This window comes from Rhinopithecus bieti, unplaced genomic scaffold (assembly GCF_001698545.2).
Source record: "Rhinopithecus bieti isolate Rb0 unplaced genomic scaffold, ASM169854v2 scaffold_4709, whole genome shotgun sequence".
Taxonomy (NCBI): domain Eukaryota; kingdom Metazoa; phylum Chordata; class Mammalia; order Primates; family Cercopithecidae; genus Rhinopithecus; species Rhinopithecus bieti.
The window spans coordinates 3,884,780-3,911,803 of NW_016805139.1; the positions used below are offsets into that span (position 1 = coordinate 3,884,780).

General features: G+C 42.3%; 1 protein-coding gene across 2 annotated transcripts in view; it reads left to right on the forward strand.

Moving 5' to 3' along the window:
* B3GAT2 (beta-1,3-glucuronyltransferase 2) overlaps positions 1-27,024 on the forward strand; it is a 72,976-nt gene that overhangs the window by 34,826 nt on the left and 11,126 nt on the right. For both annotated transcript variants that reach the window (XM_017871402.1, XM_017871403.1), the window contains exon 2: positions 7,198-7,342. In XM_017871402.1, the coding sequence (XP_017726891.1) occupies positions 7,198-7,342 (145 nt within the window). The remainder of the gene's footprint in view (positions 1-7,197; positions 7,343-27,024) is intronic.

Here is a 27,024-nt window from a genome sequence, read left to right on the forward strand (position 1 = left end):
AAAAAAAAAAAAAAAATGCTGGTTGTTGGGAAGGGTCACCAAACTGTAGTGCATGAGAGTCACCTGCCTCCCTCCTTTCCTAGAGAAGACGGCAACGTGATGAACAAGCACCACCACCCTGGAATAGTTTAAATGTCATTCAGCGTGGAAGAGTGTGCACATGTACCAAATATATCTTGTGTGTCCTTTGTAGCCATTGGGTTTATGGAAATTACTCTGGCTGTGAGTTTGGTTGATGAGCATTGCTATGCAAGCCCTGTCCCTTTAGTTGGAGGTTATCACAGGAGGAATAAACCACAGAATATGACTTTGGCATTGAATAAATGGGAAGAGAGTACTTTTGGGGGCCAGACCTGTTAGTAATATTGTAACTCTTATAAATACATGAATTGCTGCCTCTTTATCATAATATCCATTGCTTTATTGCTCTGTTTTAGATTGGAGTTCTCACCAGACACCTGAGGTTGTGCTTGTTATGTAACTGCTATTTCATGTTGAGAAAGTAGCAAAGCTTTTAAATACTGAGAATATTTTAGTTATATGAAGATACTTTTAATAGTCACTGTTACTGTTACATTTCCACCCCTCAGAAAATAACAGGGCTGTTAAGGAATCCTTAAAGAGCATAGATTGAGTGAAAACGACACAGAACAAAGGATAGATCCCAGGGGTGAAATGAAGAAGTTCTGTAAATAGCTGTGCCATTTTCCTTTGAAATGTCTGGCACACTCTATATAGTATAGTGGTCGAGGATAGAGGGCCTAATTCTGTGATGAAGCATTCTGCATGGAATTTCAGCAGGGCATAGACAGTGATGGCATTTGGATCTTTCTGAATTTTTAAACTAATTATAACAAACTTTTTAAAATTTAGCATACCTGGAAACATCATTCTGCCACATCACCTGCATTTAAGTAATCATTGCCTCACCTTTAACACCCAGCCCTCTAGAAAAATAAAGCATGAACAAATGTTAGCTCTGAGCAGCTCTCAGTAATTTGGAGTGTGCTAAGCAAAACCTACATTTTCTAGCATGAAATTGGCACAGAAATGCAAACTTTTGGTTCTTTGATTCATCTGGTTACCTAGAACCCTAAGCCATTCTGTATTCTGTGGACAAAATCCTACATGCCTTTCATGGCCCAGCTTAAATGAAAAGTGTAACGTAAAACATGCTGAATTTCTGTGGCCATATTTAATTGTTCTAGTGGCCCCACAGTTATAGTTTATTATTCTTTTTAATTCCCTTTAATGGCAATTTCTCTTTTCCTTTTTTAAAAATGTCTTTTGCCTTCTGTTCATTTATTGCCTGTCTCCCTCTTTGATTGTGAGTATGTCCCTTGCACAGCACAGACACATACTAATTTCTTGTTACATGTGGGCCCACATTTATTTTTTATTTCTATTTGTTTTTTATTCCTTTTTACTATTATTATTATTATTTGAGTCAGGGTCTTGCTCCATTACCCAGGCCAGAGTGCAGTTTTGCAATCACATCTCACTGCAACCTCTACTTCCGGGCTCAAGTGATCCTCCCACCTCAGCCTCCCAAGTAGCTGGAACTACAGGCGCACACCACCCACCACACCTGGCTAATGGGCCCACACATAAATGACTAGTTAGTACTTAAACACTTGCCAAGAGTTGTTTAATACCAGCTGTATACAGGGCACAACCTTATACATTCTTAAGGGAGCACAGAGATGTGAGATGGGGTCTGTCTACCAGTTTTTCACAGATTTGAATACTTAGTGTTCTGGACAAAAGCAGTTTAGGAGCTGAAAAAAAATCATAGTCATTTTAAGAAGATTATCTTACCCGAAAACCACAGTACTACTTTTATTGCCTTATATATAAAGCCATTCTGTTAATTTTTTAAAGTACATATTAGGTTTAACTTGGTTTCTCTGTGTTTGCCATGTTTAACATCTAAGGCCAAATATGTGAAATATTTTTATTTTCTGAGGATGTCAGGGAAGAGGAGCCTGAAGCTGGAGTGAGTTGGGGAGGTGGGGGGACTCTATTTTATGAAAATTTTAGTAAATTATCTGGGGTTTTGTCCCACCTATGGGGAAGACCTAGGATATAAAAGCATTAAATGTTAATATTGATTCAATAATTAAATCATCAAAATATTGCTGAGAGAAATTAAAGACCTAAATAAATGTAGAGAGATCATGTTTATGGGTTAGAAAACTCAATATTGTTAAGATGTCACCAAATTAATATATAGATTCAATGCAATCTGTATCAGAATTTGCTGATTTCACTGATTCTGAAATTCATGTGGAAATGAAAAGGATCTATAACAGTCAAAACAGCTTTGAAAATGAAGGATAAAGTTGGAAGACTAATACTGCCTGATTATAAGACTTATTATAAGGCTATGGTAAATCAAGATATTGTGGCATTGGTATTAAGATCACCGAAGAGACCAATGGACCAGATTAGAGCATCCAGAAATAAACCCATACGCATATGCATAGCTGACTTTTGAAAAAGTTGTAATGGCAGCTCAATTGTTCCAGGACAATTAGATATAGTTGGAACAATTAGTTATCCATACACAAGAAAAGAAAAGAACTTCAATCAGTCCCTCATACCATATATAAAAATTAACTGAAAATTGATCATAGTCTAAATATATGACCTAAAACTATAATACTTTTAGAAAGGAGGAGAAAACCCTTGTAACCTTGAATTAGGCAAAAATATATTTTATATATATATTATTTTATATATATATGTATACACACTCACAAGTAATTCTCATGCCTCACCCTCCTGAGCAGCTGTGATTACAGGTGCTCACCACCATGCCCAACTGATTTTTGTATTTTTAGTAGAGACAGGGTTTCACCATGTTGGCCAGGCTGATCTCGAACTCCTGACCCCACTGATCTGCCCTCCTCTACCTCCCAAAGTGTGCTGGAATTACAGGCATGAGCCACCGTGCACAGCCACAAAAATATTTTAAGTAAAACATCAAAAGCATATCCATAAAATAACAAATAGATGAATTGGACTTCATCAAGACTAAAACTTCTGTTTTTCAAAAAGATGAGCCACGAGTGGGAGAAAATATTTATAAATCACATAAAAGATTTGTATGCAGAATATATAAATAACTCTCAAAAGTCAGTAGTAAGAAAACCTTTTTTTTTTTTTTGAATGGGTAAAAGATTTGAACTGAAATTTGCCAAAGAAGAGATACAGGTGGCAGTAAGCACATTAGTCATTAAAATAATGCAAATTAAAACCATAATGGGATACCACTATAGTACCTATTAGAATTACTGAAATTGAAGATTGACCATAGCAAGTGTTGGTGACGATGTGGAGGAACTAGATGTCTCTTACACTGCTGATGAGAATGTAAAATGGCAGAAGCACTTTGGAAAATAATCTGGCAGTTTCTGAAAAAGTTAAATGTATACCTAGTGCATGATCCAGCCATTCCACTCCTAGGTATTTATCTTCAAAAAAGAGAAAGAAAATCACATAGACTTGTAAACATGTATTTAGTTTGTAGCAGCTTCATCTGTAATAGCCAAAAGCTTGAAACAACTCAAATGTCCCTCAGCAGGTGAATGTGCAAACTGTGGTATGAGCTACACAATAGAATACTATCCAGCAAAATAAAGGAGTGAACTGTTAATGTACATTACAAGTAGATGAATGTCTTTATAACTATGCCAAATGAAAGAAGCTATATTTACACACACACACATTCACATACACCTCACGTGCTATTACATTCATACAAGATTCTAGAGGATGCAAACTAATGTATAGTTACAGAAAGGAGATCGGGGTTTCCTGGCGATGGGTGATATAAAAAGGGACTGGAGAAATGGATTTAAAAAGGGCACAAGGAAATTTCTGGGGGTGCTGAGTATGTAAATTCTATTTATTGTAGTGATGGCTTCATGGCTATATACATATGTCAAAATGTGTCTAATTTTAGACTTTAAAAAACGCATTTTATTCTATATTAGTATTTCAGGGATCCCCGGACCACCCTGTTTGGTGGTTTACTAGGACCCTTAGCACTCAGCATATAGTCGTTCTTGGGGCTAAGACTTATTACAGTGACATAGAAGGATACACAGCTGGATCAGTAAAGGAAAACGGCATCAGGCAGGGTCCGGAGGAATCCATGTGTGGGTTTTCTGTGTTCCCTGCCTCCCTCTGAGATCACACAGAGCACACCACCTCTCCAGTAGTGAAAATGTACTCACAGGCGTACAATGATTACACCCAGGGAAACCCACTTAAGAGCTCAGGGTTTTGTTGGGGGGTTGTCACATAGGCACTGCTTGCCCACCAAAATTTCATATTCCTGAAAGGAAAGCAGTCGTTCAGTGGCCCAGACAGATAAAATAACCTTACAAGTGTAGGAAATGTTTCAAAAGCTGCATTCCCGGAGACCAGCCAAGAGTGAGGCTTGCAAGCAGACCTTTCTAAAGGTAACAGTCTCAGGCGTGTTAACACGTTTCTGTCACTTGTACCTCAGCTTGTTAAAAAAAATAATCACTGTAAAAGTTAGTATGGGTTACCACAAGACAGTCGCAGTTCATTTATTGAATAAATGATAACGATTATAAAAAATAGTAACTTTAGATTTGAGGGAGACCAATGCAGCGAGACCCGCATTACCTGGAATGCTTCATACCCTTAAATCCCCTCTTTGGAATTAGCCATGAGTGATGGTGGGCGCCTGCAATCCCAGCTACTCAGGAGGCTGAGGCAGGAGAATTGCTTGAACCCGGGAGGCAGAGGTTGTAGTGGGCCGAGATCGCACCACCGCACTCCAGCCTGGGCGACAGAGACTCTGGCTCTTAGAAAAAAAAAAAAAAAAAGATACCTTTTTTGGAACAAGGTAGGATAATAATAAGTAAAACCAGGAAGCTTGGTTAATGGGAGCTTCTAATTATTTTTACTCTTTAGTAGTATGACTTTTATTTCTATTGTATTTGAAAATCTTTCCCAAGTATATCATTTTTTTCCTTTCATAAAAGTTCCTTGGTTGATGATCATTATTTAACCCCTGGTTAACTGATCATGACCCAGTTCAGGTCTATAGCAAATAAAAAAGGTAAAGCACTGCTGCTGAAATTATAATTACCTCAACAACAAGACCACCTCATGCAGTTGTGCAGGTTATACCTCATCCAAGGCACACCCAGCAGTGAGGGTACGTGGAGTTTAAGTCCAGCTGGTACTTTGCCAAGCTATGGGTTCCAGCAGTGGGTGTGTCTGCCCAAGAAAGGGGCACCTTTTTCTAGTTTATGCTAAGATGCCTTTTGAGCTGTTCCACACGAGCCCTGGAAAAAGGTGGTGGTAGCGATTTTCTCCTACAGTGCTGCCTAATATCAGCAAGCTTTCTTGTGGGCATCTCTTTCCCCTTAAAGAAATCCAGCTAGTAACTTTCAGTTGAGCTTCACGTTTAACCAGGATTCCACTATGTTTAACAAGGACAAGCGATTCCAGCAGTCTCTATTTTGGCCCAATTGCCCTTGAAAGGCAGGCAACTTTTAGTCTGCTTGTTTCTTTTACCACTCTGGAAGAAGCCAGGTTCAGTTCTGTATCTGAATCCCCTTATTAATGTCCCCAGCCAAGATTTCTGTGTATGTGTAGCCGTAGAAAAGTCAGAGAAAGGACGTGCCTGTGGCTCCTCTGAGTGGCATCTTTGTTCTTCCTGAGTAATGAAGTTTCCTAAAGGGGAATTAAACTTTCTCACCTCGGAAGAGAGAAGTATTGTTTAAAGATTCAACTTTGAAACAAATAGGAAAATATCTGATAGTTGCAACTTAGCTTCAAATCAGTGATGTCCAGATATTGACACCCATTTTATTTCTCCTAAACCTTGAGCCACCAGCCCAATTTATGTCCGAGTAGAGATCATGGCACAGCAGCCAGCCTAACAGAGGGGGGCGATACTCTAGCAGCAGAAGGATTCTGTTTGAAAACCTTTAACTTTTGAAATTTTACACTATCGGGGGAACCCGCCCCTGATAGTTAACATGGGTTCCTTTCTATTTCCCTGAGCATCTCCACTGGTTTGAGAAATCAAGGGAAAGAGTACAAAAGAGAGAAATTTTAAAGCTGAGTGTCCGGGGGAGACATCACATGTCAGCAGGTTCCATGACACTCTCTGAGCCATAAAACCAGCAAGTTTTTATTAGCAATTTTCAAAAGGGGAGGGAGTGCATGAATAGGGTGCGGGTCACAGAGATCACATACTTCACAAGGTAATAAAATATCACAAAGCAAGTGGAGGCAGGGCGAGATCACAGGACCACCGGATGAGGTGAAATTAAAATTGCTAATGAAGTTTCGGGCATGTATTGTCATTGATAACATCTTGTCAGGAGACAGGGTTTGAGAGCAGACAACCTGTCTGACCGAAATTTATTAGGCAGGAATTTCCTTATCCTAATAAGCCTGGGAGCGCTACAGGAGACCGGGGGTGATTTCATCCTTTGGGCTTCAACTGTAAAAGATGGCTGCCTCCAAGGGGGCTGTTCACAGACCTACCCTCAGGGCGCATTCTCTTTCTCAGGGATGTTCCTTGCTGAGAAAAGAATTCAGCGATATTTCTCCTATTTGCTTTTGAAAGAAGAGAAATAGTGGCTCTGTTCCATCTGGCTCACCGGCAGTCGAGTTTAAAGTCTTATCTCCCTTGTTCCCTGAACATTGCTGGTTATCCTGTTCTTTATTTCAAGGTGCCCAGATTTTATGTTGTTCAAACACACATGCTCTACAAACAATTTGTGCAGTTAACACAATCATCACAGGGTCATCACAGGGTCCTGAGGCGACATACATCCTCTTCAGTTTACAAAGATGACGGGATTAAGAGATTAAAGTAAAGACAGGCATAGGAAATCACAAGGGTATTGATTGGGAAGTGATAAGTGTCCATGAAATCTTCACAATTTATGTTCAGAGATTGCAGTAAAGACAGGTGTAAGAAATTATAAAAGTATTAATTTGGGGAACTAATAAATGTCCATGAAATCTTCACAATTTATGTTCTTCTGCCGCGGCTTCAGCCGGTCCCTCCGTTGGGGGTCCCTGACTTTCCGCAACATTACACCACTACCAGCCCCTCTTCTTCTACGTAGATCACATTCATTTCCTCCCTCTTTTTCCTGAGGAAACTTAAAACACACGTCTTTTCCCTTTTTATAGATGCGAACCACTCGTAAGGTCTCCGTCTGGCCTGTGGGCCTGGTTGGTGGGCGGCGCTACGAACGTCCACTGGTGGAAAATGGCAAAGTTGTTGGCTGGTACACCGGCTGGAGAGCAGACAGGCCTTTTGCCATCGACATGGCAGGTGAGCAGTGTGGGTGATGACATTTGTTCCTGCCGGACTGTTCTTATGCTCTTGTTTATAATGATGCACTGAATGAAGGAAGCTTTAAAAGACAAATTTGGATAAAACCCTACATCATATCATATTCAGGAGATGAAATATTTAAACCTTCAAAATAGGCTCTTTGGTTAGATCAAGTGGAAATTGATTTAGATGGTGATTAGAAAATGCCCATTCTTTTCCATTTTGTCACCTGTCTGTGCCTTTATCCCACAAGCATCTATGTGGCAGCTACTGGGTTGGCCACTGGGGATTCAGTGGTGAGAGCTAGACCCTGGCTCCTGCTTTCCAGGGCTCTGTCAGCTGGAACCTTTTGGCTCCCTTCTCTAGAAGATCTATATAGTAAAATATATCATGTTTATTGATAAATTTAATAATGATATAAAAATTGACAAGTCATTTTAATGCTTATTGGTAAGTTTGTGCTTTATTGATATATTTAATACTAAAATATAAACTTGGATTTCTGGTATTTCAAGAATTTATTGAGTATAACTGTCTTAAAGTTTTTATTCCCTGAACAACCAACTGAATTGAATTAGCCCTGCAGTAGACCATACGTTCTAAAATGCTACTTTATCATAAAACAACTTATTTTCTATGGGTTATAGAAAATGATGCCTGTGATTACTGTGGAAGGATGGAGTTTGAAACATGAGGCTCAGAGGCAAAAAAAAAAAAAAAAAAGAAAGAAAAAATATCAGTGACATCTATACTCTAAAAATGAAGGCAGAAAGCCTTCAAAATTGATCTCATCAATCTTGAGTTCCGAAGCACAGCTCGGTCGGGCTGCCAGCCTGTGCTTGCCCCATCTTTTGTGAGTATTTCCCAGCCATAGTCAAGATCTCCACGTTCAGAATTCTGATGGAATGGAGGCTGTCTTCTGAACTGGATTCATCACTTTTATTCTGACAATACTATAAATCTGAGGGAGCCAGAGGACAAAGAATACCAGGAGTCATCTGAGGGGCAAAGCGCTCATGGACGGCTGTGTGGTCTTGTCACAGAGCATTGTGGGAGAAGACAAACAGGAGATTTTTACTCAACATTTAACACACATCTCCAGAGCACCAGCTCTTCGCCAGGCCATCTCTCAGGGCCCTGACCTCTCCTTCCCTCTTTTACTCCAGCTGTTTGCTTTGGTCTTCAGTTCTTGCAGCTCCAGAACTGAGCTGGCATCTCAATCTAGGTCTCCTCCACCTGGAGGCAGAAGGAAAGGCAGCAGAGCCATCTAGGATGGTTCCGAGGACTCTCGAAAGAGGCCTGCACTTGACCCGCTCAGAATCCATGGCCCTGAAAACATGGGGCATAGAGTATCTTGAAAATCAGGCTTCTTGCTGACCAGAAGTGTACCTTTGAGCAGAAAATGTAGACATTAGGGAATGTCCTTCTGCTTCTCTGGGACATAGTTTTCTTGTGTAAAGTGAGGCAGTTGCCGCAGATGACCACCAGGGCCCTCCAGTGCAGCCCTCCTTTCCTGGCCTCCCACCATGGGACTCTCAAGTCAGAACCCAAGCTTGGGCTTCTAAGTGAGAATTGTGACTGCTCAAGCAGCTGCAGACAGACTTTTGCTCCTGATTCTCCCAGAGCCTTGTTTCAACACAGACTTCCCAGACATGTCTCCTTAACATGTGGGATGTCTGCCCATTTCCTTGCATGGATCATGCAAGGTGATGGCAACTTGGGTTGCTCTTCCTGGATTTTAATGTAGGAACTTTAGATGATCAGGTATCCAATAGACTTGTTGAATATTTGCATTGGTTCCCCCAGAATTTGGGTCACATAGATATTTCTAAAATTAAAGATGCATGTGTTTGTGCATTAGGGCTGGCCTAGCTAGGACTGCCAAATTCTGTGGGAATTCTTGTTTCCATGACAAGACCAATGTTTGGATTTTTCTAAGCATTTCAATATATTTTCAAAGCATATTAAAAACGTACTCATCAAAATAAAATATGAATCATTTCCTTGCTCTATATTCATTAGTGTTGTTTTAAAATAGGAATAAAGTGTCTGTCTCTAAGGAGACAACTCTTGTCACACTAAATTTTTTTCACTTCGCACATGAACTTGCTTTGCATCTTATTTTTCAGTAAATTATTGATATTTTTGGAAGTCTTTAAGTGATTTGGTTGATAGGATAATGATTCTGATTTTGAGACAGTTTGTTCCAATTCTAACTTGAAATTTTGTGGTTTTGTTTAGATTCCACATACAATTAATTTATTCTCTGGGAAGAAGGAAAAGACCTTTTAGGCCTTCATGTTCAATTGGTGCTTCCAAGTTATATGTACACACACAGAGACACACACACACAATCTCTAGAAGGGGAGAAAGAGGTGGGGGACCCACATCCCTGCTGTGGCCAGGACAGTCTCAGGAGCTCTACTTTGAAAATGCTCTGTGATAGTCAAGTGAGAGTACCATATTGGAGCCTGGGTGTGTCTTGCATTTGCAAAGCGGATTAAGAGCCCAAATGGAACATTTGTGCATTTGAGCACATTCTGTAGAAGCCCCTCAGAGCCTGTCCTGTTTGTATTTCTGTGAGGTCATCACATAGCCCATCACTGGAAATTCACTTGAGTATCAAACATTGAAACTGTGATGTTTCGTGACATTCTAGTAGTTCTTACACTGTCATTTTATTGCCATGTTGAACTTGCCTGATACTGAAATTTTGCTCTCAGGTGACATGAAACATTGTTCTTGAAGTAATCTTATGTTTACAACCATAATGGCAGAATTAAGATTATTTCTGTTCCATTGGAGGATTTTTTTAAAATAATGATTACTACTTAAAAAAATGAATATGCCTGCCCACAAGATGGAAAGAAAATGCTGGAGGCAGCCCCACTGGTGGTGTGCAGTTGGCCTCAAAGCTGACCAGTGGCCACATAGCTCTGCCAAGCCAGTGAGACCCTGGGCGGTTTCTACTGCTCTGTGCCTCAGAATTCAGTTCCTCCACCTCAGGAATCTGAGGACTGGCTGCAAGTGAGGAAGTCCACACAAAGTTTTTTGCTCTGTTTTGAAGTTAATTTCAAGTGACAGACTCACTTCAGCCACTTCCAGGAAGTGTCAGTAAGAACCACTGCCTGAAAGAACTGAGCTTAAAGCAATCTTCACCCTCACCAGGAGGGGTAGATTTGTTCAAGTTCAGAACTTAAAACAGATACTTATTAGGAATTTTCAACATTGGCATGTTCCTTATGATTAACTCTAGGATGTGGCAGGTGGGACACGGTGCTTCATTAAGGACCGTATATGGAGTTCCCAGTTGAGTTGCTGGCACACAGTAGGTACTTTATTCTGCTAAAAACGCAGCTAGGTGTACTGCAATTAGATTCTGACACCACCTGGAGTTGGTGCAGACCCCACAGGTTAGAGGGCACAGTCTCCAACAAGACTGCCCTTACTTCACATGCCCCCTATGTGCTGGAGAGCCCCAGGCCACCTGCACTTCTGACCAACTGACTGCATTGGATGTTTCCCATGATTCCCTCAGGTTTGCTAATTTGCTAGAATGACTCACAGAACTCAGAAGGGTGCTATAGTTACAAAAATTATCATTGTAATCAGTGTTATAAAGAATACAAATCAGGACCAACCAAATGAAGTGACAGACCAGCAAGGCCAGGTGGAAGGAGCAGGCTGGGAGCATACAGGTCTTCTGTGCCTTTTCCTCATACAGGCGAAGTCTAGGAAGGCTTAGTTTTCTGGCCTGGAGTCCTGTGGCCAGGGTGTGTCAAAGCCCTGGGTATGGATGCGCTCTCACAGGGAGACTCTGTGGCCGCCTCGGATTGCATCCTGGGGGCAGGCATTTAAAGTGACTGCAGGAGAGGAGCCAGAAAAAGAGACAAGGCCCAGCAAGAGGGTGTTAGGGTGGACAGTTGGCGAGGTTGCTGGAGAGAAGGGGTAGATGAATGATGAATTCCGTTGTTGGATGTGGGAAGAGGGGGACCCCTGTTGAGTATGGGAGAAAGCTGGAAGCAGAATGGTCTGAGCAAAGTTAGATTTCTGGCCTGGCGTGGTGGCTCACGCCTGTAATCCCAGCACTTTGGGAGGCTGAGGCAGGTGAATCACCTGAGGTCAGGAGTTCAAGACCAGTCTGGCCAACATGGCGAAACCCCGTCTCTACTAAAAATACAAAAATTAGCTGGGCATGGTGGCAGGTGCCTATAATCCCAGCTACTCAGGAGGCTGAGGAATGAGAATCACTTGAACCCAGGAGGTGGAGGTGGAGGTTGCAATGAGCCACAACCAGGAGGTAGAGGTTAAGATTATATCTCTGCACTCCAGCTTGGGTGACAGAGGGAGACTGTTTAAAAAAAAAAAATGTTAGATTTCTAATGGAGCAGAAGGGGAGAGATTTGATCTGGGAAAGGTTGGGGAAGGTTCTGTCTTGGCAGGACAGGGATTTGAGAGGATGTTGTGAAGATGAGTGGCCAGGAGGTGTGGGTTAGGAAGAGGAAGGGTGCAATGACCACTGAGGTCCCCTCCAACTCAAGGGTTGTGTGATTTTGACAAGTTCTGATTCTAAAGACGGAGGTTGTGTAAGGCGGTGCACCTGGTTATACTTGTCTTCTGTCAGCAGCCAACTCCTCCTCGCCTATGGCCTATCACCAGCTTTCCAGCTGGTGGTAGTTTCTATTCAGTGGAGGCTTAAAAGGCCCTGACCTTTGCAGCGAGTGGGTGGAGAGTGGGGTGGGGAGCATGACTAGGAGGCAGGAGGGCTGGGAGACAACTCTTTCAAGAAATGCAGCAGCAAATGAGTAGGAAAGAGAGATGGTGGCAGTTTCAAGGGGTAGAACAGCTCTTTCTTCTTTCTTTAATGATGGACAGGGAAAAATGGAAGTTTTAAGAAGTGATAAGTGTTGAAAGTCCCAAAGGAGAGGAAACAAGGGAAGATCAGGACCTTAGATGAACAGGTTGACCTAGAGAGAGTCACCTCTGACTCCCAGAAAAAAGGTGAGATAAGTAAGGAAGCCAAGGGCTGGGAAGGTGGAGGGGCCAGTTGCTGGAATTGGCCATCTGCCAAATGTTAATAGAGGGAGATGTGGCATTTGACTGAATTCCACACACACTGAACGTGGCAGCCCCTCACCTCAGGGAGTTTTATATCTAGCAGAGAGAGAATGGCTACAAGAGCAGGCAGATATATTGTGGGATCAACAATAAGTACAAGTGGAAGGTTTGGAGGTTACATTTAAAGAGAAAACCACAGCCACTGGGGGAGTTTCGGGAAAGGTCTTGGGAAAGGGCAGCATGTGAGAGACAGCTTCGGTGCTAGGCCCAGGCCGGGGCAGGGAGGGATCATAGGCAGGGTGTGTTTTTGGAACAAGTTATCCCAGGGTGTGTGTAGCTCTTGGGAAGGGCAAGCTGGGGTCAGATGGTGAGGACTGATTGCTAAGAAGAGAAGTTTCTCTTCATTTCTGTGGACATTGGAGACTCTGCAAGTTTTCAAGTAGGGAACTGATGTGATTAGTAATACAGTTTGAGAATGACATGTTGGCAGGTGCGGGATGAATGGGGGAGGAGGGCTGGGCCTGGAGGCTCAGGGAGCCATCTGGGTAATGAGCCCATAGGGGGCTGGGAGGTGAGAGGAGGTCTTAAATACCATAGCTATTAGGGACTTATAAAATTTTAACAGCCTTTTCAGATTATACTCATAAATCAGCAGACACTTAGATCTTTTAACACCTTTTCTGTTGTATGGTGATAAATGATGTATTAAATTTAAGTTTGGTTAGTTTTAATTGGTGTAATTTGTATTATCCTTTGAGTTGTAATTTATGTGCAGAAAATACAGTGATGTTGGGTAGTTAAAACATTCTGTTAACCAGAACAGCAGTTGTGTAAAACTAGGAGTCTGCATATTAGAGAAAAAAAAAATCACATAACCTGACTAAAGTTTTCAAGCTCAGGATTCACTGTGGGTGTGTTGTCCCGGTGGAGGGTGTAGAGGCTGGAAGTGAGGAAGTCAGTGACCATGCCTGCCTGGGCCTCCCGCATCCACACCTGCCCTCTCCCGTGTCCATTCCATCCACTTCACCACGAAGCAGGAGGAATCTTTCAGGAATGCGAACCGGATTCTTGGCAGTCCCTTGCTCACAGCTCTTCAGGGGCTGCTTGTGCTCTTGGAATAAACAATTCTTTGTCACTGTCACCTGCCATGTCCTGCCCAACCCACCCCTGCCCACCTTACTATCCTTGTTCCCCTCTACTCAGTCTTTGCGGGCAGAGATCACTTCCTCCAACACATCCTACCCTTCCCTTTGGGGCCTTCACTGATGCCGCAGCCTGGAAATGCTCCTTCCTCGTTCAGCTCTACTCATCCTTCAAATCTCAGCTTAAAGGCCGCCTTCTCGGGGAAGGTTTTGCTGACGCTTCAATTAAGATAGCTCCTCCTGCATTATAATGTGCTGTTCTCTCAGCCTCCAATACCTCTGCACCTTGCCACAGTGGTTGTACATCTCTCACTGTAATTATTGAGGCTCTGCCACCCCCACTCCCAGAATGCATCCTTCCTGTAGGCAGAAGCCGGACTATCCTGCCCTCTACTCCTTGCCCAATCCCAGTCCCAGGTTTCCCACAGCCCCGGCCTGCGAGTGGGGCTGAGTGACTGCACTATCCCAGAGCAGGTGTCCCCACTGCAGGTTTACCAGGCAAACCTCTAAAAATTATTATAAATGACAACTGTGAAACTGGAGGGGGCCGAGGGATCACTCTGGGCAGGTTGCTGGAGCCTGCTTTCTGCGGACTCTGTGCAGAGATATGGGAATGACAGTTATTCCGGGTCTCCTTCATCTCAGTGTTTGTCAACAAGGAATTTTGCCTGGGTTAATTTACTTGGCAGACCTTTTCTCAACAGATAATGCTGTGATCAACTTCAGCCCAGCCCGGATCAGATGATCATTAAAGCCAAATGAGCAGTCAAAATTAATGACGTTTTACTTTGCTTCATGAATATAAATACTGCAAGAAAATGGAGAGAATTACCTTCTTGCCACTTTGGAGTCATTCGTGATTTAAGGGGCGCTGTTTTTCACGCGTGAATGTTTTCTATGAGAACTATAAAGTTACTGCATGTTCTCAGTAGAGTGGCTTATGTGTCATGTGTTGCCTTTTAGTGCAGGATCTGGGGACCAGCTTGGGACTTTTTCCTTGGGTTGGTACAGTGTGATTGTCACCAGGAGAGGCCTGCGGCTGCCAGGGGGTGGTAATTCTATCCCAAGAACTTACAGAACCACAGGGACAGGTGGCAGAGTGTTGGGGCAATAGGCAGCCTGCTGCTCAGTTTTTAATCTGTTTCTAGAACATGGTGTGGTCTAGAGACTTGCAGGGATTTGATGCCCACAGTACCTTGTCTGGTCCTGTCTGCATGTACTGTGGCCAGGGCTGTGCTGGGTAGAGGTGGGTGTGTGGGGCAAGGAGCACCTGTGCATCTGTACGCTGACACTCAGGGTGCTTGCTCTGGAGCCGCTGGCAATGGGGTCAGGTGGGATGGACGTGGAGAGGGAGGGCTCTGCAGAGGCCTTTCAGGGCTGAAGGGGAAGTGGGGGGAGGGGTTTCCAGGCCTCTGCCCACCTCAATTCTAGCAGCACTGCATTTGCATATTGGAGATCCCCTCATGATTTCAGTGGAATAAAACATTCATTCCAGGACTAAAAATTTTGAAAACCTGAAGTTTTCCTTTATATCGGGATGTCCAGCGGACTCAATAATTATATATTGTTTCCTGGGCATTTACCAGGCATCAGGCATTCAGAGGCATTCTGTGTTCTTTCTTCATTCATCCTCATTCAGCTGTGCGAAGGATATACTAGTTTTATTATCCCCACTTACATATAAGGAGCCCAAGGCCTATGCATGCTAAGTGAGTTGTCTGGGATTCAGAGTCAGTTCAGTGTGTCTACAGAAATGGCCTCCAACTCACCCACCTACCGCCAAGTCACTGAGTTCTTGGTCTCTGAGCCTGCAGAACAGTTTCTTGGTTTCTTCATCTGCAGAACAAGGAAAATGAAATTTTTCACAAAATCAGACATCACATGCAAAGCAGCCAGGAGTAGAACATTGTAGACACTTGGTGAATGTCACTCTTAACCAAGAAACAAGACTACCTTTGGGTTCAGCTGGCTCATACATTTATTTGGATGTATTAGGTCAGTGTTTTGTTTGATTAGCACAGTGGTGAGGTCCATGCAGGTAGCTGCAGGGTGGGAGAATCAGTCACCCTCGGGTCCTGCTCTGACACATACAGGCTGTGCAGCCTGAAGATCTAGGGGAATATCTCTTTCTTCCTAATACCTGTAGATTAGGGATCATATCAGTAGCTTTCTGGGTTGTGTTGAGGTTGAAGTAAGATGAATACATACAGAAGTTCCTCCTGTTCTGTGAATATTTGCATCTGCACCTGCGTGTAGCTATGTGAGGTCATTCTTAACGGCAGTACTTAAGAACATATAAATTCCACTGTGGACTCATGATGAACTTCATTTCTCTTCTGTCTGGTGGACCTGTGCTCATTATCATTCAATGAATTGGCTCAGCCTGCAGGATGGCATGCTGAGATAAACGCTAGCCCTTACTTTAGACTAAATACCCCCAAAAGAGAGTGATCAACAGGAGAAAATCAAAGCCAAAAAAAATCATTAAAGAGTCGTTTAGGAGCAGATATGTGTTCATTGTTAAAATTTCCCAGCTGAAAAACTAGACAAACAGCACTTGAGCTTTCAGAAGAAAATGCCATTTGTAACACTGAGATTTGCGAGGCATTTGGTGCCATGTGAGTGCCGCTTGCCCCTGTAGGTGAGTGAGTCTGTGTAGACCACGAGACAGGTATTCAATATGCAGATTCCTCATGGCACATGGGGAAAGATTTAAAAGAATGATTCTCATGCTTTCTAATCAAGTCACAAGGGGGCAAATGTCCTTTTTCACCACCTCGACTTTCCTAACAGTCGCTAGGAGAGCATCTGTAGGTAATAGTTTTCATCTAGAATCTATCAGAAAGGTATTATTTATTTTACTCATGTAAATAATTAGGATTAAGGGTTGTTGCCCTGCACCGCTAACATGGGGGCCGGGGTGCAGACCACTTCTCTCTTTGGCATGCAGGTTGTTTGCTGTGACTACCACACATTTTTCTGCACTGGCTTCAGAAGTTAAGGTTTGCAGGCATTCTTCCTGGGCTCCCTAAGCAGCTATAATCACCCTGACCCCAAACACTCTGCGCATCAGTTCACCTCAATTGTAAATCCCTCAGGCCAACCGCCGTGGTCAGTCGGCATTGCCCTAAGCTGATGGGCCTGATTAAACCAAGTGTGGCACACACTGCCCCCCAGTCTAGGATGTAGAATGTCACTTTTCTTCTCACGTTTGCCTAGCTAATTTCCAGTCACTCTTCCAGACTCACAGATGAGGCAGGAATCGCTTTTTCTGGGAAGTTTTTCCTGATTTCCCATCACGTGGATGCCCCTTTCCACCTTTTTCCCTAGAATCCTGGGTTTATGCATTTATGACTTTTTCCACAAGGTGGCGCTCATTCAGTGTCCTCCCCGCCCCTGGCCGCCTTGCTAGCCCGGGAGTACACTAGGAGGGCGCTCCTGTCTCCCTGCATCTCCAGGCAGGGCGCGGTCCCTGATGGTAATAGCTTGAACAAATGTTTGCTGAGTTTATGAATTTTAACATGTTTTCTAGTGTAAGGATTATCAAAATTAAGACTTAAACCTTCTCGCTTCTGAGACAACATTGCCATTATTTAATGGTGGAGGTGTAAAAGGGGATGGCGAGTTGTACTTCAGAGCTCTCTGGGGAGGGTCTAATTTAGCGGGTCTCCCCATGGCTTCGCATCAGAATGGCAAGGGGCTTTGAAAAAACACCCACACCTAGGCTCTACCTGGGAGCAAAGAGAACATATATTCTCTGAGGGTGAGGCCTGGTATTTGTGTGGTTGCGGGTCTTTTTTTTTTTTTTTTTTTTTTTTTTTGAGTCTTGTGGTGATTCTAAAGTGCACCCAGGAGTAAGAGCAGCCGGCGAAAGTGATCAGAAGCGACTCCTATTTCCTTCCTGTGTCTCGTTATCGTCCCTCAGTGGTCACAGCCCTTTCCCAGGCCACCCCCTGCATCCACCTCAGGTTGGATAACCTCATGACAGAGTTTGTGAATGCTCAATAGAGTCACTTCCATAGAAAATACTTCTTCCATTGCTCAAGCAAGAAGAGAATTTAAGCATAGGAATCTTTTAATCATAATACTGACACCAGCAACAATATAAATAAAAAGATTGCCTATATTCATTGGGAATCCAAGTTTAATCTGTTTTTTATTTGTGGTGAAATATACATAAAATTTACCATTTTAACCATTTTGAAGTGGACAGTTCAGTGGTATTGAATTCATTCACATTATTGTGCAACCATAACCACTGTCCAACTCCACACCTTTTTCATCATTGAACCAAAATTCTATGCTCACTGAACAATAACGCCTGACTCGCCCCTCCCCTCAGCCCCTGGTTATCACAATTCTACTTTCTGTCTCTGAATTAGACTATTCTGGGTACCTCATATAAATGGAATCATATTTGCCTTTTTTTGCTTATTGAGCATAATATCTTTAAGGTTCATTCATATTATGTATCAGAATTTCATTCCTTTTTAAGGCTACTAATATTCCATTGTTAGGTATAGACCACAATTCGTTTCTCCATTTTTACAACCATGGACGTTTGGGTTATCTCCACTTTTGGCCACTGTGAATAATATTGCTATAAACATTGGTGCACAGATATCTGTTCGAGTGTCGAGTCCCTGCTTTAGATTCTTCTGGATGTCCAGAAGTAGAACTATTGGATCACAGGTAATTTTTTGTTTACATTTTTTGAAGAATCACCATACTGTTTTCTCCAGCAGCTGCATCATTTTACACTCTCCGCAGCAATGCAGGAGGGTTCCAGATTCTCCATATCCTCACCAACACTTACTTGCTACTGTTTTGTTGTATTAGCTTTTTTAGTAATAGTTACCCTAATGGGGATGAAGTGGTATCTCATTCCGGTTTTGATTTGCACTTCCCTAATGATTAGCAATGTTGAACATCTTTTCATGTGCTTCTTGGCCATTCGTACTTCCTTCTTAAAGAAATGTCTATTTAAGTCCTTTATACATTTCTATAAAATGTTTATGTATTTATTTGGCTTTGACAACATAAATGGATTTTCTCACAGTTCTGGAGGCTGGAGGTCCAAGGTCAAGGTATCAGCATGAGGGTTCCCCTGAGGCTTGTCCGTGCTCACACATGGCCTTTCTTCTGCGGCATGCATTCCTCCGCTCTCTCCTCTTTTTGTATCAGTCATATTGGACTTCACCCATTTTTGAATTGGGTTGTGCGGTTTATTGTTGCTGAGCTGTAGAAATTCTTTATATTTTGTGTATTAATCCTTTATCAGATATGCTATTTACAAATATTTTTCCCATTCTGTGGGTTACCTCTTCCACTCTGTTGATACTGTCCTTTAATGCACAAATGCTTTAGTTTTGGAAGAAGTCTAGTTTATCTATTTGATTTTTTTTTTTTTTGAGATGGAGTCTCGCTGTGTCACCAAGGCAGTGTGCAATGGCGCGATCTCGGCTCACTGCAAGCTCTGCCGCCCAGATTCATGCCTTTCTCCTGTCTCAGCCGCCCGGGTAGCTGGGACTACAGGCGCCCACCACCACGCCCGGCTAATTTTTTGTATTTTTAGTAGAGACAGGGTTTCACCATGTTAGCCAGGATGGTCTCGATCTCCTGACCTCGTGATCTGCCCGCCTCAGCCTCCCAAAGTGCTAGGATTACAGGTGTGAGCCACCACACCCAGCCTATCTACCTGACCTTTTGTCGTCTGTGCCTCTGGTGTCATATCTAGGAAGTCACTGCCGAATCCAGTCTCATGAAGCTCTCCTCGTTGTCTTCTAAGAGTTTTATAGTTTGAGTTCTTAAGCTTTAGTCTGTTGTTAGAGAAAGAATAACAAACTTTCATTTATCCATAATGGTTGAGGGATGGGGCAGAGTATGGTCTTTTATAATTAACTGTAATAAGTTTTACCATTTCTACATTCCTCCATCCATTAAAAAGATCAAGATTAGAAAGTAGGGAAATATCTAAAACCGTGCTGGAAAACAGAAAAGGACATGTATAATGAGGCTTCTGGGAGAAATGTGAGGCTAAGTTTGGATGGACAGACAGAGGAGCGGGGGGGATCATATGAGAAGTAAGAGGATGATGTCCTCATGGGAGCCCCTGGAAACCCCTATTCTCAGAGTGCAGAGATCCAGTGGGCTAAAGGGGGCTGTGCCTCAGACACATGCCATCAAGCCCCTACATAGCTTCCTCGTTTGGCAGGGAATGCCCCCACATCAGGTGGGGGTTGTGTGGTAGGCTCCCGGTTCTGCCTAACTTCTGGGTAGTTTGCTCCCATTAACATGGAGGGAAAAGCTCTATTGCAGCCTGCTGGTGAAGCCGCCTCTAAAGTATTGATTTTCCCTGAGTAACTCCCTGGCTTTTCTATGGAAACGGCTCAAAGTGGCCACAGGTGTGCCTAAAATAAAGCCTCTCAAAATTGCTGACAAAGAACAACACAAGCCATCAATGCTGTTCAGCCTTGACTTCTGTTTGCAAATATGAGTAGATAATTTAAAAAAGTAAACCAAGACACAGGAGTTCTCACTGAAACAGTATGGGAGTCAAGAGAGAGTTTTAAATATTCTAGAGTTCATTCTCAGATTTTAAAAGATGTGGTATCATAAAACAAGAGCCAGCAGCTGAGGAAAGAGTCATTGGAGAACAGGCAAGGATTCCTGTAAATAAAAGGCATGACTGCTGGAAGAACCGCATGTGAGAGGGTGATAGCACTGAGGCTCTAAGTGGCAGTGATACTGTTAGGGTTGCAATGCGGAGAAGTGGATCCCAACGCCCTCCTCCAGGGATTCTTCCAAAATAGGAGCAAAAGTACAAAGAAATAGAAATGTTGGTGGAAGGAGACTTATAAATCCAGCATGTTCAGTAAGAGTTCCAAAATTAGAAAATAAAACAAATATATATGAAATATCAAGAAAGAAACAGGGCTGGTTGTGGTGGCTTACGTCTGTAATCCCAGCACTTTGGAAGGCCAAGGCAGGAGAATCGTTTGAGGCCAGGAGTTTGAGACCAGCCTGGCCAACATGGTGAAACCCCATCTCTACTAAAAATATAAAAATTGGCTGGGCGTGGTGGCGCATGCCTGTGATACCAGTTACTCGGGAGGCTGAGGCAGGAGGATTGCTTGAATCCGGGAGGCAGAGGTTACAGTGAGCTGAGATCATCCCACTGCACTCCAGCCTGGGTGACAGAGCAAAACTGTGTTTAAAAAAAAAAAAAGCCAGGTGTGGTGGTGCACTCTGTAGTCCTAGCTACTTGGGAGGCTGAGCTAGAAGGATCACTTGAGCCCAGGGGGTGTGAGGCTACAGTCGTGCCACTGCACTCCAGCCTGGGTGACAGAGTGAGACCCTGTCTCTACAAATCAGAAAGAAACAGGATACAAGTTCCTATAATACTTGAGTTTTGAGAATGGTTCCATTGCCAGGTTTGAATTTGAGCTCTGCTACTTCCTCAGAGTGAGCTTTTAGGCAAGTTACTTAGCCTTTCTGTGCCTCTGTTTCTTCATTTGTAAATTATGGTAGTAATAGTATCTACCTAGTGGGGTCACTGTGAGGATTAAGCAGGTTAATACAGACAGAGCACCTAGAACAAGGCCTGGTTCACTGTGAATGTTTCCTAAAATGTAGCTGCTGTTAAGCCAACTGTCACTGCCACCACTACTCTTAGTAATTAGAATGTAGAGGTATGCGGCTGCCCCGTGAAAGCTTCACAGTCGGTCGGGTTTACCACTCCAGTCTCTCTCTCTACCTCCTCTGCCACATTGCCGCCTCCACCCCCACGCCCCATCATCTCTTACCTGGACCAGCAGTGACCTCCTAACGAGCTCCACAGCTTCTTTTGTTATCCCCATATTATGCTCCCTGACCTGTTAGGCTCTGGCTTACAACATTTCTGCAGCTCCCCTTGTATTTCATTTCTCCATGGCCTCCCAAGTCCTGCATGGTTGGGTATCCCCACCCCCGAGCCTTGCTGAAGTCATTTTCCTTGTGTTGTCTGTGCGCTCAGCTTCAGTGGCTTGCTGTCCCACCTCACAATCCTGCCATCACGTGTACTTGTCTCTGCCTGGAAGGCTCTTTCCTCAGCCCACCTGCCTCTCCCACTCCATCCTTCAGATTCCAGCTTAATCATCCTTGGTCCACCCTGAAGGGTAAGATTTCCTCGCATAGCACCCGCACCCTTCCTTCATAGCACTCACTACCGTGTGTGCACCTGCACCATTAACCAACATTCCACCTCCCTGACAAGACTGTACTGGGGCTATACTGACTCTAAGATGCAAATCATGACTGATTTTGCTTACCACCTTTTCCCCAGTTCCTAGCACTTTGCCTGGTATGTATATTTTTGTTGAACGAACGAATGAATGAATGAATCCCAAGTTTAGAACAACTGTGATTTAATAATAATTTAATAATAAAACAATCCCAAGGGTATTCAGAGGGGGTCAGGGTGGGAGGGAAACTGCTTCTCTATGAAGGAGAGAAAAATCAGACTAACATCAGGGTTCTTTCTATAACCCTGAATGATACAGAGTAATGGAGATAGGTGTTTAGAGTTCTGAAGAAAAGAAAGGATCCTAGAATTTTGTACCCCGTGAAATCATTATGTCTGTGTGAGGGCAAAAGAGACATTTCAAATATTTTTCTCAAAAAATCAATAACAAAACAACATCAGTTAAGGAAAGCACTTTAGCCAATGTGAATTAGAATAAGAAACTAAAAAATAGGGAGGTTGCTGTACCAGATAAAGTAGTAAGCAACAAAAGTGGCAATTTTTACGATTAAAAGTGGATAGTAACTAACGTGATTGTGAAGTTTAAAGCTGTTCATTGGAATCTGGAAATAGGAGAAGCAACGTGAAAATGAAGTTTTCAAATAAAAACGCTGGTATATTTCAATGCCCGCTGATGAGGGAGAGGATAGGAAATGGGGGAATAGGTGCCCACTGCAGATGTAGTCTCATTCAAAAGGTGGGGGGGAGGGGACAGACAGAGGCTTCAATTCATGATGATAAGAGAAATATCAGTTCCTTAAAAGCTCCTTAAACAGTTAAAATTATTTTAAATAAGGAATTTTAAAGGTAACCACGGTAGAATACATATAAAACAAAACCTTTTCAACAATTAGAGGAAGAAGAGAAACCAAAATGAATTCAAAAAGAAGAAAGGAAAAAAGCAAAAAAAATGTACATAATGAACCTAAGATAAAACCAAACATGATAACCACACTAAGTGTGGAAAAAATTAAATTGCTCTAAATAAAACACAGCAGCAAAGCTGTATCTCATATAAAAGACATCTAAAAATGTGATAGAGTTGGACAATAAAGAGATAAACTATAGTATCCTAAGGAAGGACAAACAACAAAAGAGCAGGAGTGTTCACATTTGTGTTGAACAAAGCAGAAGTCAAGGCCAAAAATATTGAATGAGAAGGAGAGGAACATTTTGTATTGATGGAAACTATGTACACCACAAAAGTACAGCATTCATCATCAGCCATTGTGTACAAGTTATCAATGAGTCCAAAAACTAAAGGCAGACATAAATAAAAATAGAAAATTTGACAAAACCATAATCATAGTAGACATGTTTAACACACTTATCTAAATCTGACAGATTTAAGCAGACAAAAGGCTGTAGAAAATGGAATTTATAAAAAACTTGACCTAATTATATATAAAACACTGTACTCAATATACATAGAATATACCTTTATTTCAGGTGTTCATGAAACATTTATAAAAATTGAAACTTTATCAGGCCATAAAACCTTAAAAAAGTGCTTGTATAGGCTCAAAGCACGACACTAGAAACTAATAAATAATAAATTACATAATAATGATAATTAAAAAGGGGTGTGGAGTTAGATCTATTGACAAGTAGGTAACCAGAAGTAAACTGACAGCAGGGCTGGAGAAGCATGGATGGTTTGATCCTTGCTCAGAAGCCTGGTCCCTGGCCAGTCTTTCCTTGTGCTTCCCCATCAGCTTTTGCAGGGAGGAACACAGGATTACAAAGGTCATGGCTGGCTTATGGAAACACAAGCTGTAATTGAATCTCAGGTATCTATGCCTTTGTACCTTAGGACAGTATGTTTTACCCACAGTTGGTTTTAAATATAGAAAGGCATCCAAAGAGATTGACCCTGAGGAGAAGTGGGGAAATGTGGACAGTCTTAACAGGCAGGTGCCTTACGCAGCTCCACCCCCGCCGCCACCACATTCATGTCAGTCTTGGCCTGAACATATCTTCAGGCTACACCAAGGTTCAAAGCCAGTGTAAGGTAAGATTGGGCTGCAGGATTTTGCATGCAGAAACCATCAGTGCTGTTAGAAGCCCCTTTGAAGGAGTGAGAAGGAGAAAAACCTGTACAGAGGAGAGAGTACAGGTTACTCTAGGTACTTAAGACCAGGACTTGATGGTAAGAGAGCCTACGGGAAATGTCCAGGAAGAACCCATAGCTCTGCAGGAGAGGCAGAGGGTCGGGGGAAAACTGCCTGGCCATGGAGTGAGAGTTGGACCACCCCAATCCTGCTCCTTCTCTTTTGTGTCTTGGGTGAAGGAGTAAAATGCCTTCCAGGTTCTGATATAAGCTCCTTTGTCCTAGTGTCCAGGCCTGCACTGGTGACCTTCTCCAGCACTCTCTGTAGCTGTGCTGAACACCCCAGGTGGGGCCCAGCTGTCTGCTTTTACCTGGACCACCTAGTGCAGCAGACACTTGGCTGGTCTCTCTATCTCAGGCAGTTACTGTACTGCTGCCAGAGAAATTTTCCTAAAAGTGACTTTTGATTAGAATCTGGAGCCAAGGTTGCCCGCCACAGGGTAGGGTACAGAGTCCTGGGCACAAGCAGCTTTATAGCCTTGTCACCCATCATTGCTGCTCCAGCCTAAGACTTGGCCTCACAACTCTCCCTTCCTCTACATGGATGCTTCAAAGTCCCTCTCAGATTTCAGTGTCTCCAAAGCCCTTACTCATTCTAGTCAGATAGCATTTGCTTCTCCAACTCCTGTGCTCCCAAAGCTCTGTACTTACATCTTTTATAGCATCTGTGGCACAGCTGTGCCCATATCTGTTCTTCTAATTAAACTAGGAGTTGCCAGAGGGCAGAGACCACATTCAGTATTGTGTTACCAATACTGAAAACCAGCAATGGGCCCATAAAGAGTTTCTGAATGAGTGAATAATATCAAAAGGAAGATGAAAAATGAAAGCATCCTTTAGATTGGTGAATAAGAATGCTCTTTTTCAATGATTGTGCTTAACAAAGAATGCTTACTATGTTTCCAGGTACTGTTCTGTTTATTTACATATATCCATTTAAGATTTACAATAACCATATAATATGATAAATGTCTGCATTTTACATTTGTGTAAACCAAGGCACAGAACAGTGAAAGTACCTTCCTGAGTCACTTTAATAGTAGATGGCAGAGCAAGGATTTGAATTCAGGGCCTCCAAGTTACAAGCCTTCACTCAACTCCCATCCTTCCCTGCCACACTATTTCTTTAAAATAGGTCTTTAGGAAACTCTGAAGATTTCCAGTCAGAAACCAACATAGCTTCCATGTGAAACTAGGAGGTGATGTAATAGCTTCATTAGTGAATCCCTGAAGAGTTACTATTTAAAAAATTATTTCACCAGTATTCACTAGGATTGGGGAATAAGTACCTTCTTCACCATGCTCTGCTATATTTTCTGGGTTGGACTAGAGTGGCTTAGTTTGACCAATTCAGTAACCATGGCCTCTTACCCAGGCCATGTCAAGCATGTTGACTCTGCTGTGCCCAGCATATACAAATAAACTCTGATGGGTTTATGTCCCATCAGTCTTTTTGGTTCTAAACTTCAGTGTTAGTTGTGCCCACTAAAAAATAATTCATGGATATTTTCAGTATTCAGTTAGTTAAACCTCCTTATATTATGTTTGGTTATTAGGATCAGATTTTCCATCCTTGCTCAGCATCCTGATTCTTTCCTTAGAAGATTCAGTTTTCTATGATATTTTTTTGTTTTCAGAGTAGAGATTTAAATGAATTGTTTATAGATTAAATAAAGAACACTTCTTAGAAATGCAGAGTGTTTCACTTTTTTCCATGGAAAATAATGGCTGCTAAATACCTTTTGAGGAATTTTTAAAATTAGACTTTTTTAAAAGTTTCACCTTGAAGCAATTATAAAGTTTCAGTCAGTATTCTGCAGCAGATGAACAGACCTGTTTAACAACCAAGGCATGCTTTTCCATTCTTCTTCCACACCAGAAGAAAATAATTCTAATTTATAATTGGAAGTAAATGCGGGAAGTTATGGTTCTGTTTACTCATTAGGAAAGGGTAGATTTGGAAGCAAATCTATCATGGCTGTGAAAGAGCACTTCATGACATATGAGCATTCGGTCTTAGAGCCATGAAAATTATAAAGGAACACTTGCAGAAAACAGTGGCAATTTGGAATAGTAAATAAGCAAAGGAAACATTCCTTTATACAGCCTTCTTTTCTGCTTTCTATATTTGATTTAAATCTAGTGGAAATGATTCCTAAATTAATTCTACTAACACATTTGTTTCTCACTTGGATAGTTTTGAGATGCCAGGGCTGGAAAGTACAGGGCCAGGGGGGGAAAAAAGTAGTTAAGTAGCAGTTTTCTGTTTTCAATCATCAAACCCTACATTACACTATTTTCTTTTTCTTCTATACTTACCTAACTCAATGGGTGGTAATGGGATTTGGGGTTGCAAAAAGAGTAATGTCATTGGGAATGACAGAGTAAGGACTTCTGAATATTCTCTCATCCATAAAAACAATGAGAACACTGGCAAAATTTGTCAAAATCAACTTTTTCAGAACTATGGAAATTAGCTAAAAGCATGCAACAATCTGGGGAGTTTTGTTTTGTTTTGTTTTAAAAAAAAAGGCTAAATCTTGGTAAGAGCAGTATTGCAATATATCAATTTGCCCTATTCCCATCCCCTTCTCTCCATTTCCTCCATGGTAGATTTGAAAACCAACAGCCCTGTAATCATGGTGAAAACCAACAGCATAGCAGTTAGTAGAAGGGCAGAACAGGGCTGGGACTCATTCAGAGCTCCATTCTAAGATAATTGTTATTATTTGATCTGTCTAGCAATTCCCTAGAAAACCCTATTCACAAGGCTTGTCTTTATTTGACCTCATTCACCAGAGCAAACAGCGTTTTCCCTGGGGGCATTTGTCAAAAACAGCTTGTGGTGACTCGTTACCATCACAGCTCCCTGAGGCAATAACAGTTGTGGCAAACAACAAGCTAAGCAAAAAACTTCATTCCATAGGGGCATTTGAAAAGTTCTGACATATTTCTGGAAGGCCATATGGATATGTAGGACTGTATGCATGCCCAGGGCTATATACTTGTTCAAGAAAAGCCTTACAAAGCCCTCAGTTTTCCCCTCTTAGTATTGTGAGCCCCTGTGCAATAAAGATGTGAAAGCTAA